The following is an 11,803-nucleotide window of genomic DNA, read 5'->3' on the forward strand; positions in this document are numbered from 1 at the left end:
TCTTGTATAAACACATAAGGTGCCCAAACAAATTGTATGATGACAAGTGACGGCCAGCATTGTTTAAACAAAGAGTCAATAGAGATTCTTCTCCATCTAAGCGACAGATAACTGGAGGGAGGAATGGGGTGGGGGAGGATCATTGGATTCTTGCGAGCCAGCCCACATTTCCATGAAGATGCTGTTGATATAATGAGGCGGTGATAAGCGGGAAAGCAGAATGCCAACCTGACAACCGGCCAAAAGCCAATCAGTCTTTTATCCGACCGGACACATGGCGGCAGGTTTTGGACCAGATGAAAGAAGCGTGGTGGTGGAATGGTGGTGCTATGTATGTGTGCATGCGCGTGTGTGTGTGTGTGTGTGTGTGTGTGAACGTGTGTGTGTATGTATGTGTCTTTGTGTGTGTGTGTTTGTGTGTCTGTTAGTGTGTGTGTGTGTGTGTGTATGTTTGTGTGTGTATGTGTATGAAGGGCCCTTGACTAGGGAGTGGAGCGAGTGACATAAGACAGACACTAACAAAGTACTCCTGGGTAGACGGATCTCAGTCAACCTTCCCAGGACGAACACCATTGTCATCGTCATTTCAGCAGACCCTTTTCACAGAGGCATCAGTAGAACCAAACAGGTCGCTCATAACACTGAGCACGGTTCTGCTCCTTTTATATACCAGGGCAACCTGGTACCATCATAGTAGACTTATCCTCACTAGTCTAGTCTACTATCTGTGGCCTGGTACATACATGTAGCAGGCAGATAAGTAGTGTTAGGTAAGGACACCTAATATTTGTCCTGCTGTGACCTCTCTGTGAAAAGAGTATTCAGCCCTTCAGTGGAAAGAGTCTATAACCAACACATCATCATATATTGCCAACATCTATCTGCAAAACACAAGCTGTAATGGAGGACACCAAAGTCTACTTGATAATTGGATGTCATGAAGTGTAGATCGTGCTTGGCATCCTGGAACCTTAGGAGGACTTTCAATTTCTAGTGATAGCAGTGAGCTAGCATCTGTCTGTGGCCCATTAAACAAGCTTTAACTCTGAAGTCAACATATGGTTCTGAGATAAATCAGACTTGATAGGCCTGACTGCTTTACCATCCCGCCGGTGCCATTATAGACTGACGATTTAGCGGGGTAAACCAGACCATGTATGGGCGGGTTCTTCACCATCCCGGCCAGGCCACTATAGCCTGAAGATCTCCCTCGGTCCAGGATGAGCTTCATGAACCACCCTCCGAGTGCATGTCCGTTGTGTCTCTGCATAAACCACGTATTTAACCTTTACCACTCTTTGTCCTACCTAGGCCCGGAACCACAACGCTGCATGTCCTAATAACCCCCTAACCCTATCTTCCATACCTTACATTAAAAAAATATGTAAAAACTCCCGTCCAGTTGACTTTGGCGGAAAGGAACCAGGACGCACGCTGGTCCATTGTTGGCCTAGAATCACTGACACACAAAATGACAAAGCTAGGATTCAAAGTCAGTTGTCTGGAGAAATGGGGCTATCAATGGTGCATTTTTCAATATAAATTAATTAATTGTAGATGAGCAATTATGCTTCATAATAAAATAAATATACTATTTATTTACTATTGAAGGATGGTCATAATGTCATTTCACTCCAGTTTATTAAGGCTTTGATTCAGGTGATATTGATTGAGTTCCTGTATTATCAGCATTTGAAGGCATATGGTGCAAAATATGGTGTAGGTAATTTAGAGTAAGTAAGAAAAGGTCAGTTAAAAAAGCCTCATCTTTGTGACCACAAAATTTTACGAAAAGTAATAGTTTAGCATACTCAATTATTGAACATAAAAAAAAATTGGTTTGGCCTCAAATCTGTGTATAAATATGCAAAACCTGCTTTGCATTGTGATGAACGCAAACATCTGGACTTCACATTGAATACATACATATAATTTTGCATGTGCCCAAATCATAACATTTTATGGGCGACAAATAAATAATAAGTTACAATTTTCAAGGCTCAGTCTTGGCATCCATCGATGCAACATACAATTTACCAGAGTTTTCTGTTGCACACATTTCCTTTTCCATGACCAACTTATCAAGTTGCCTTTCGAGTCATGCCTCTTCCATAAGTGTTGTTTCGTCATCTCCCCTCTATAAAAATAACTACTATAAATATACCACCTCTGTCAACCACACGGATGACTTATTTTATGATTGTTATGGTGATTTTAAAGGCACAATAGTCTCTGCGTCTCATGTGAATTATTCTTTTATTCTTTTTCATTATTCTTTTATCGGCAAACTAGCCAAGACCATCTTATCTTCAGCTTTTCTTTAAGGCATTGATTTAATAAAAGTTGGCACCCAGGCCACATCTCTGCTTTGGCCACTACAAACCATTTATCTTGCAAAAAAAGGAGCTCTAAGCCATGAGACAGAACAACAGCCATTTACAATGGCCTTTAAAGCTACTGGCTTTTAAAGCTACTGTTTTACAGTCTTACAGTCAAATTGGACCTAAATAAACATGTACAAAAATAACCAACCCCATTCCTCCCCAGGAACATAACCTTTACCAAAGGGTTTTAGATCAATGCTCCACCCTGACGCTGAAGACTTGTTAACCCGTAGAACTGTCAGGAGGCATGAAGCTGACTTTCCCTGAGGGTTCAGAACCAGCGGTGTTCTGGCTCGGGCCGGGCGGGGGCGGGAGGGAGGATGAGGGGGAGACGGGGAGATCGCCGTCGAGGCTCCGGGAGCGGGGCTCGCGGTGTGGGACCTTGAGGCTGGGGTAGCCGCCTGACTGGGCCATGGCCTGGTGAAGCCTCTCCCACGGCGCGTGTCCGTCCGACCCCTGGCTGGCGGTGCCCGGTTGGCCGGCCAGCTGGCTGAGCAGGCGGGTGTGCTGGCGCAGCTGGGCGATGTCGCGCTCCGTGGCCGTGCTCCGACGCATGAGCTCCTGGGTGCGCAGGGTGATGTCCAGCAGACCCGACTGCCTCAGGGCCTTCATGGTGTGGAGGAAGCGGCGGTAGCAGGCCGCGCCGGCGGGGACGGTCCCTTTGGTCGCTCGCAAGGCAGAGGAGGAGGGAGAGGTACGCGGCGGGCGGGAGCTGCCGGGTGCAGATGCAGGCTCGTCTCTCTTGAGCTCAGGACACAACACCCGCCTGCTGGGATGTCTCAGGCCCGGGCTCGGTGAGTCGTTCTCCGGGGATGTCTTGCCGGGATGTGGGGCGATGCGGAGGAAGGTGGGTTTTCTCCTCCCCGTGCCCAGAATCATGCGGGTTTGGGACTTGTTGCGGTGCTTGGTGAGAGGGGGCCGGGATGGAGCCAGGCTGGTCTGCTGTACTAGCAGCAACTGGCCGGGGCTGGCTCCACCAGACCCGTCTTTGGGGTTTGTCCACGTCATAGGTTTCACATCCGCCTACAAGGAAAAGCACCATTTAGCACATTTTAAATTGTAATCAGTATTTGTTTGAAAATTGAATAGTGTTTTCAACGGAAAACCTTGACATCACCACAGTACAAACCATCCATCTGAATGTGACACAACTCTTATGCACAAGACTAGTGCACAAACAAACAAGTTAATGTTTCACAAGTCTATCAATCTACAGAGCCATTGCCTTTATAATGATGGTATTACATCAACTTTAGATATCTTATGATAATGTAGATGATGATGATGATAATGCAGAGAGTGAACAGGCCCACATTGCATGCATGCAATGTGTTCGTTGAGCACCTTGTGGACTGTGGACCCCTCCTGGTGGAGCATCCGGTTCTGTATGATATAGATTGGGCTGACATGACCGCTCCCTGGTACCATCAGGGCATCGGTCTCCGTGCGGTGTGGGGCCTGATGAGGCGGGCCGTAGCTGGGGAGCTGGACAGGACACTGCCTCTGCACTTCACCGTGACCCTTGGGGCCGGGCTGGCCTGTGACACTGCGTCGTAGCAACCCTGCATCCGTCTGCTGCCGGTCCGACCCGTTGTCTGCAGAGAGGAGGAGGAGGAGTGAAAACAGTGGGACCTAAAAGGTCCAGTGTATAAAATAAAGTAATAATCTAGCGGTGTGGATGCAGATTGTTTTCAACTGAATCCCTAAGATGCCACTAAATGTACCACTGATTGCTGGACATTATCAGTGTTTTTGCCTCTTATAAGGCAATTTGTCTGGTGAAAGGGGAGCGAGAGAGAGAAAGAGAGAATTAATATTAAATAAATTATCAATACAGCAGAGAGAAAGACTGAGAGTAAGGTAGACGGTGTGTGTGTGTGTGTGTGTGTGTGTGTGTGTGTGTGTGTGTGTGTGTGTGTGTGTGTGTGTGTGTGTGTGTGGACTGGAGGACGGTTTGAACAGTTTGCCATCTGTGAATAAAGTGACAGTGATAGGACAGCATAAGTGATAGGACAGCATTGAGGCCGGATTTGAATCAACCAACCAGAGTAGCCCGAATCTTTCTCTGAGCTGCAGCCTTCTAAGATCCTCCCACATCCTTCTTTGTCCCAGTCACCGTGTGTGGCCAGTAGGGTGGCGCTGTTGCTCTTCTCCTTGGCATTTTTGGTGGGAGGCTGACTCTTCAACATGCTGGTTTCTTAAGGGTTAAAGCAAATTACCGATAAAGGTATGATACACAGAAGAACCTACCAGGGACACAAAGTGAACACACACAAACACACACACACACACACACACACAGTGCCGTTCTATATTTAGCTAATTTATCTTACAGTGGAAGGGGCAGTAGTTAAATGTGTTCATAACTCCATGTTCTCTGGTTTTAAACAAGACAATTTAGGGATTAAGGAGGAATGACCGTCCTTTCCCTCTTGTGTACAGGCCCGCCGCTCCCTATACGCAGAGTACGCATAGTGCGTAGGGAACCAAGTACCTGGGGGGGGCACCCGAAATTAAGGTTTCAAAAAATATATATATATATTATTATTATTACATTATTGAATTACAAAAATAAATAAATTAGTTATGAAGAGGCCCACCGTTGTTTTTTCTTAATTGTATAACTTATCACTCAGGGCCGGTGCTCTGCGCCCCCCCCCCCCGGCTCTGCTTGTGTATCTGCATTCCATTAGCCTATGGTTGTTTCTGATTGGGCGTTATTTCGTAGACCATCCAATCAGGCACAGCCCAAGACATAGCAATTAAACAGCTATGCACACGACGTTAAAGACTGGTACTGCCTGATAACGTGCTGTCCTTAACTCACCCTGAAACTGGGCGTGTATATTGGTACAGTGCATGTGCTATGGTGACTACAGCGTCCCTCCCCCAGAAAATACACACACCAGGCAAACGAAATACTCTTTTGAAATGGCATTAAAGAATGTTAAATGTAACGATTTTAATGTGATGACCGTATTTTGATTATGTTAATTGTTGGCACCAGTTAATAAATTATTATTAGAGTTACACAGCCTCGATAGCGTAATGTACAATGTGTTGTTTGTTAGTCAGTTAATCGGTATACCAGATGAGGATGCAGTTCATTATATATTATCAGTGTTTAGACCTACTTATAACGTAACGGTATACTCGACTAGAGAATCAGAGACGCACACAACATGCTTATTTTGTTCAAAGTGCTAGGATCACTTCAGCATAAAAAAACGTCGGTATGTACGTGAGACCAAATGGTTGCTGGACAGCATTACAAAGTAGGGATAATGTGCATTCATTAAAATAGTATTTAGCTATAGAGAATAAAGGTACATTGCTGTAGCTGTGATCTTATTATAAACCCTTTGTGCTGACAGGGCAGGCCAGACGGGCGGGGAGACAGGCTAGACGAATTGCACGACATTATGTAACAACTCACACACTGCTGACAAGACTTCCTCTCGCAGGCTCGTCCCATAAGTCTACACATGTATTATTGATATAATATAAGTTATACGCCAATACACATATGAACTCAAATGTACTGTATTGTAGATATATATATATATTTATGCCTATATTTTGTAGATAAAAATATATATTTGATCCAACTATAGCCTGACTACAGATTCAAACTTACCTAGGAGAAAACAAACATTAGACGAAGGAACGATGGTGGACCCTCAACGAGGTTTGGGAGAGCGACCATTATGAGTTTCTATATCCATGGTCCCTGACGGGAAACTAAACTCTTTATCCAGCATTATCCAGCATAGCGCCGTGGGGAAGTGGGTGTGACGGCGGGGCTGCACCAGCTATGCGTAAGTCACCACGTCTGTGCGTAAAGTACTCCACTTTGAAATCCCTAGTTAGTTTCAAAACTTACTAGCAGTTCAGCTAATTTGGCTACACCGCCAACAAGTAACGTCCTTTACTAGGAACAACTTAGTAATGCGTAAATGTAACTTAAGCAGTTCGATGTCGCTTTCAACGTGACGACAACCAAGTCACAACGAATCAACAACAAGCTGGGATGTGATCAAGGAAGTACGCGAGGAGACCGGGGAGGATATCGGATCACGGTCGGAACTTGTATTGCACTCATGTACTCTATAAAGTCTTTCATAATTTGTACTCATGAACTCTGTAAAAAAAAAAACACGTTAAGAATTTAAACTGGCAGTTTCCTGTTTGGAAACAGGCTGCCGCCAGGTTGTTCGCACTGCCCGCCGTTGTCCTGTCACCAGCATGGACACTGTTTACACCTGATTGTGAAGTAGAGGTCAATACGGAGCAACTAGGGCTACCTTAGAAACCAATTTTGTAGTAATGGAAACCACGAATAAGTAAACACTTGGGTTGCAACTGGCTATCACATTAATAGCTGCATTCAAGAGTATAATGTGATGACTATTAAAGCGCTCTGCCAAGAACAAGACATGATTTTCCAAGGCGGCCGTTGATCCGTGACAATAAAATGCATCTTATCGCATTTGGGACCACCCACCGGTAACCAAAACTTTCCTCATTTTATATAAAGGAACCTGACGACATCCCAACAACCAATCAGGAAAGTCTGCACGTGTCGGGGAGAGGATGGTGTGTTCCTGGATCCTCGGACGCCAGCCTTCCGAGTTGCACTTCTGGTCTCGGAGCATTCATAGCGTTCCTGTTCGTCTTTGTGGAATGAAATTGGCTAGTCGTTTATTGTTAGCTACATTAGCCTCTTTAGCAAACCAGCCCGAAAACAAACACAACTTTACATTGTATTGCACGCACAGCAAGACCATGCAATGTATAAATTGGTGGCCGGAATAAAGTAGCAATGTAATCAGGTGTGTAAGAGCATTTAAAATCGACATTTTGTTGAGCGTCATCACTGCTCTCGGTCTACTCTCAGATTTCCGAAAGATGAAGACAAAAAGGGGGCGTGCCTTCGAGAAATGCCGCAAGAACGCTGGGAGATCTTCGACTTTCGACTCGGAAGTCTGGCGTTCGAGGATTCAGGAACACACTAGAAGTCCAGTGTACTCGTCCCCGTCATACATTGAGGTTTTGCTCGCCATCCGCTTCATGGCATGACGCGAATTGGTGACGCCAGATAATTCGCATGGTAGAGAATGTGTTGCGTGTGATTTTGCAAAAGCGCTTACATAGGCGCCACAGACTTAATAGATTGTATCCGATGGGATGTGTATGCAAGGGAGTGGCCCAAAGACAACCAGGGAATGAAGGAGAACCAGTACTAGTTGCAGCAGACACTTTATTTTTCACATTAAAAATTATCAAATGATTGGAAAGCTTGGTCCACACAGGTAAGACCAGAAGCAACATTGCACATTATACATATATTTTTCAAAAATCAGCTGCAGGATAAGAGCATTAAAAATATACAATTACATTTAGCCGTCGGGTGGCATTTCACAGGCATTGCATTAGCCTACTGTGCAGAATGGTTTTTGTGCAGCATTTTGGATGGCCCTTCTCACCACCTCCTTGAGTAAATTGGGGCTCAACATGTTCACGGTTTAAGATCCTCATCAAGTCTTTGTGGCACCCATGCCTCTGCAATCTTTTCATGCAATGCAAGCGCCACAAGCGATTCCGGCCATTTCAGGTATGCAGGCAGCAGACACAACGCGTTTTGTAGAACCGGGTGTCTGCTGACATGCATTGTCAACGCAGAAGAGTATTTCATGAAGGTGCCCCGGTTCTCCTGGCAGTGGGCCTTGGCTGCTGCCCCCGCCAGGATGTGCATGATCCTGAGCAGAGTGGTCTCACTGAAATAAACACGCGACGCGGCCATCAGAATATAAACAGAGCTTTCAGGTTGACTGCCCCAGTCCTATGCCCTCCCTGCCGAGATCAGCAACAGTGGTCCATTAGCATCTTCCAAAAGAGCCCACCCATTTGCCCGTGCCTTTGGACCAATCTACTCCTTATTTCATTGATGTTATAGTTCCTTGGAATTAATGAGGCATGATATTAATCAAATATATTAAAAAAGAGAATAGGAAAGGATCGCAGCTAATATGTTTGACAGATAGTCAGAAGGAAGTCACCAACACTAAGTGTACACACACACTACTCTATCAAACTACTACTACAAAAAAAACACAGTCCTCTCATTGGCATGAAGAGCTAAGATATGCGGACATCACCCAAGTTTAATCTAGCTGCTTGGCGTCATACTAAATCAATGCTTGCGTGTCATTATGGAAAGCGCACCCGCCAATGTAGATAACGGATGCTATGCACCAGGCGGCATCTCCGTCGGGGGTGGGGGGCTCCTGCAGTACCCTGCGGGCCAGGCAGAGGACTGCACCGGCCAGCTGCATGGGCAGGTACACAACACACTCCCCCTCCAGGAGGGACAGCTCCAGGAGGTACCGGGCCATCCACACTACCTGGCGTACAAATAAATGAGAACACACACACACACACAGTACGCTGAACCGATCTATCCCTCTTCAGAAATGCATTCTGTTGCAGTCAGCCCCCCCCTGCCGACCCACCTTGGCGCTGCAGCGTGCGATGGAGGCGGTGAACAGCAGAAAGTCCAGCGGCGAACAGTGGCTCAGGTCAAACTGCAGTCCGGAGAGCACTCGCCGCTCCATCCGCAGGAGCTGCTTCTTTGTGTAGCCGTTATCCATCAGGTAGCAGAGCTCCGACACCTACATCGGGATACCAGAATGGTGGTCAGTGTCATCAGTACTGCAACATAAATGTATAACTTTTTCATATGACCCCAGCAATGTGATGTTTTAAGCAGGGGGAGAGGCTGTTTTGGTGACAGGCTGTGCAGAGCCTCTACAGGTTACTCTTTACATTAATAGGCCCACAATATTGGATTCAAATCAGTTGGAAATGTCCATCCACAATGCGATTTGTTTTTATAAATCCTGCTATCACGCGCGAGAAGAACACATCACACTCGTTGATCCATCTAAAAGTGGAGCCAATCACAGCGGACCGAGAACCTGATGCATATATACCCTAGTCTGGTGCTCTGAGTACAGTCTACATTTAAATCAGTTCAAAACTGATTTTTTTTTTTTTATATATATATATATATATCTCTATATATATCTATCTATCTATCTATCTATCTATCTCTCAGTACAGTCAGTGTCATGCCTGTATGGTTATCGTTAGTTTCTTTAAAGCAGTTTCTTTTAAGAGCCTTCTCATTCATAACCCAAATAATGCAACACCATTACACTATTAAACCAGGTCTCCTCATAGAAATCAATCAACACTCCTGTACCTCAGGGACGAGACACTCTTCCTTCTTGGCCGCTAGAAAGAGGCAGACCACCCCAAGGAGCTGCAGGTTGACGGTGGACACCTTGATCTGCCGCAGTCCCCTGTTCATCAGGTTGATGGCCAGGTACAGAGTCTCGTCCTGGAAATGCAGCATCTCCTGGGAGGGACAGATGTGGTTCAATACATAAAAGTGGCCATCAACTTTGGCACCGAAATATTCTGCTGCAACCACGCTACCCTTCCAAGAAATGACTGAATAATATAAATATGCATTTGCGACAGTCCTTTCTAGTGACCGATGGAGTAAACGTTATAAAAAAAAAAGAAAGAAAACACCACTCCAAGCAGAGCACTCACATGAACCTGGATCAACCAGTCCACCAGGACGGCCCGCGTGGCGTCTGTGAAGGGCCTGGGCAGCTCAGCACAGGCGAAGGTATTTCGGTACTGATTTGTCTGGCGAGGAGGAAAGACCAAAATCCCAGGTCACCCTTGAGTCATTGAACATAATCAATTGAATTTTTTTCTCTGTTAGAAAAATCTGGTTGTAGTCGTTGGGGTCTGATTACTACTATACACACGCAAACACATCGTGGATTATCACATTTGGAACTTAAAAGTTGAAAGGGTCGCACCATCATGTGTTCAAACATGTCCCAGGCACACGCTCTGTCCCAGGTGAGGTCTAGCTTCTCCATGGCCTTCTCCACCTCACGGCGCAGCAGGCTTTCCAACCCCTGGTGGTAGAGCAACTCATACGACAAGCCAACTGAAGACAGGCAAGCACAAGGGTTAGCTGAAGAAGGGTGGGAGAGCGAAATAATGGTACCGTCACACATCACCAACCACAAGACAAATACTTGCACTGGTGCCCCTTTCAGCTACTCTGACACGTGTTTGCATTACCCTGAAACAACCGTGGAAGTGACCAGAAAATTACCCCAAGCAGTGAGATCATTTTCATAGAAGCCAGTGATGTTGCCCTCCTTTATTGACACTGGCAACCTCCTTTCCTGCAGACGCAAACAGCAAACCATTCATTGATGTCAGAATACAAAATAAATATACCTCACGGAAGGACAACAGGGGGACGACTTTACCCATTTACACTCTGGCTCCACCTTCTGGCCTCTCCTGGGCTCCTCTCCTTCTGGAGGGTGTCTGCGGTCTTTGGGCTCACTTGCATTGGCCCAGGCTCGGAGGGCTGGTCGCCTCTCCTCCGCCTGTGAGAAGATTTTGGTCTGAATTACGCCAACGTTTACGTCACAGAAGGAAGGACAACATAGTTTTACATAATACCCACCATTTGGCAGAGCTTATAATCGTTGACAATGTCTACAATTAACAAGGCAGTAATTTATACAGCTGGCTCCTCATCACAGTTTAACTGGTTCAGAGAACGCCTGAGCCAAGGCAACGGCGGAGGTCACAAAGTTGACACGAGCCCCACGAAAACGTGGCGATACGTAGAAACAAATAAACACCAGGCTACACACACCTTCTTGTGTAAGTCCAACAGTGGCTTGGAATCGCAGAACCCAGTCCTGGCCATTATTACAGCCGATGACCGCGAGTTGCCTCCCCAGACCACTGCAGCTACTTTCTTCAGGAGGAGCGGTAAGAGAGAAGGGTGAAGCGTGCCGCCATGCGTGCAGCAAGCCATGTTAATGAAGACAGGTGCATCGCTGATTGGGCTTAGGAGCGCCGCGCCCACTGGTCAGTAATCTGTCTTTTATATTCATCTGTTGGTTTTACATAAATCAGTCGTTTTTATATCCATCTGTTGTTTCAATATAGAGTTGTTGGTTTTATATCGATTCGTAGATCTTTCGTGCATTATACATGTATTTGGCATAATGATGGCCTAGTTTTGTCTGAGGATAATCAATTAGCATTACAAACAAAAGATGGATACAATTGATATGTGAAATATTGATTGATGTTTGCTTGAGCCTACACTATTATAAATCTGCTTATGTACGTGCCATATGCATTGCTACAATTGGGTTAGCCTACTATGTTTGGGTTAAAAGCAATAAGCACAGTTATTGATGCAGCACTATTTTGTGTTCTCAAGTTGGTGTATTATGTTTCGATATTAAACAATTTGGCAAAGTTTCATGGCTATGAATTATTGCCCTGATGCATTTTTCTAA

The 11,803-nt window shown here is 45.6% G+C and overlaps 2 protein-coding genes across 2 annotated transcripts; both read right to left on the bottom strand.

Moving 5' to 3' along the window:
* Positions 1-1,578: 1,578 nt before the first annotated feature.
* LOC307072871 (uncharacterized protein) lies at positions 1,579-6,353 on the bottom strand. The gene is made up of 4 exons (XM_079732409.1): positions 6,022-6,353; positions 4,429-4,581; positions 3,729-3,979; positions 1,579-3,407 (listed from the first exon to the last, which is right to left on the bottom strand). The coding sequence occupies exons 2-4, from the start codon at positions 4,571-4,573 to the stop codon at positions 2,607-2,609; spliced, it is 1,197 nt and encodes a 398-aa protein (XP_079588535.1). The 5' UTR covers positions 4,574-4,581; positions 6,022-6,353; the 3' UTR covers positions 1,579-2,606.
* A 1,549-nt stretch (positions 6,354-7,902) lies between these two features.
* ccnp (cyclin P) lies at positions 7,903-11,199 on the bottom strand (the record flags this gene model as incomplete). Its single annotated transcript, XM_079733718.1, has 9 exons — positions 7,903-8,161; positions 8,610-8,788; positions 8,897-9,055; positions 9,649-9,804; positions 10,005-10,103; positions 10,283-10,416; positions 10,588-10,660; positions 10,748-10,870; positions 11,146-11,199. The coding sequence occupies 9 exons, from the start codon at positions 11,197-11,199 to the stop codon at positions 7,903-7,905; spliced, it is 1,236 nt and encodes a 411-aa protein (XP_079589844.1).
* Positions 11,200-11,803: the final 604 nt, after the last annotated feature.

The sequence above is a fragment of the Pollachius pollachius genome, assembly GCF_949987615.1.
Source record: "Pollachius pollachius genome assembly, chromosome: 3".
NCBI classification, from domain to species: Eukaryota; Metazoa; Chordata; class Actinopteri; order Gadiformes; family Gadidae; genus Pollachius; species Pollachius pollachius.

Bases quoted from the DNA above. Each gene is read 5' to 3' on its own strand.
- LOC307072871 (XM_079732409.1), bottom strand. From the start codon at position 4,573: ATGTTGAAGAGTCAGCCTCCCACCAAAAATGCCAAGGAGAAGAGCAAC. The intron at 3,980-4,428 runs GTTGGTTGATTC...TCCTCTCTGCAG, and splicing joins GAAAGATTCGGGCTACTCTG to ACAACGGGTCGGACCGGCAG. The intron at 3,408-3,728 runs GTGCTCAACGAA...TTTTCCTTGTAG, and splicing joins AGGGGTCCACAGTCCACAAG to GCGGATGTGAAACCTATGAC.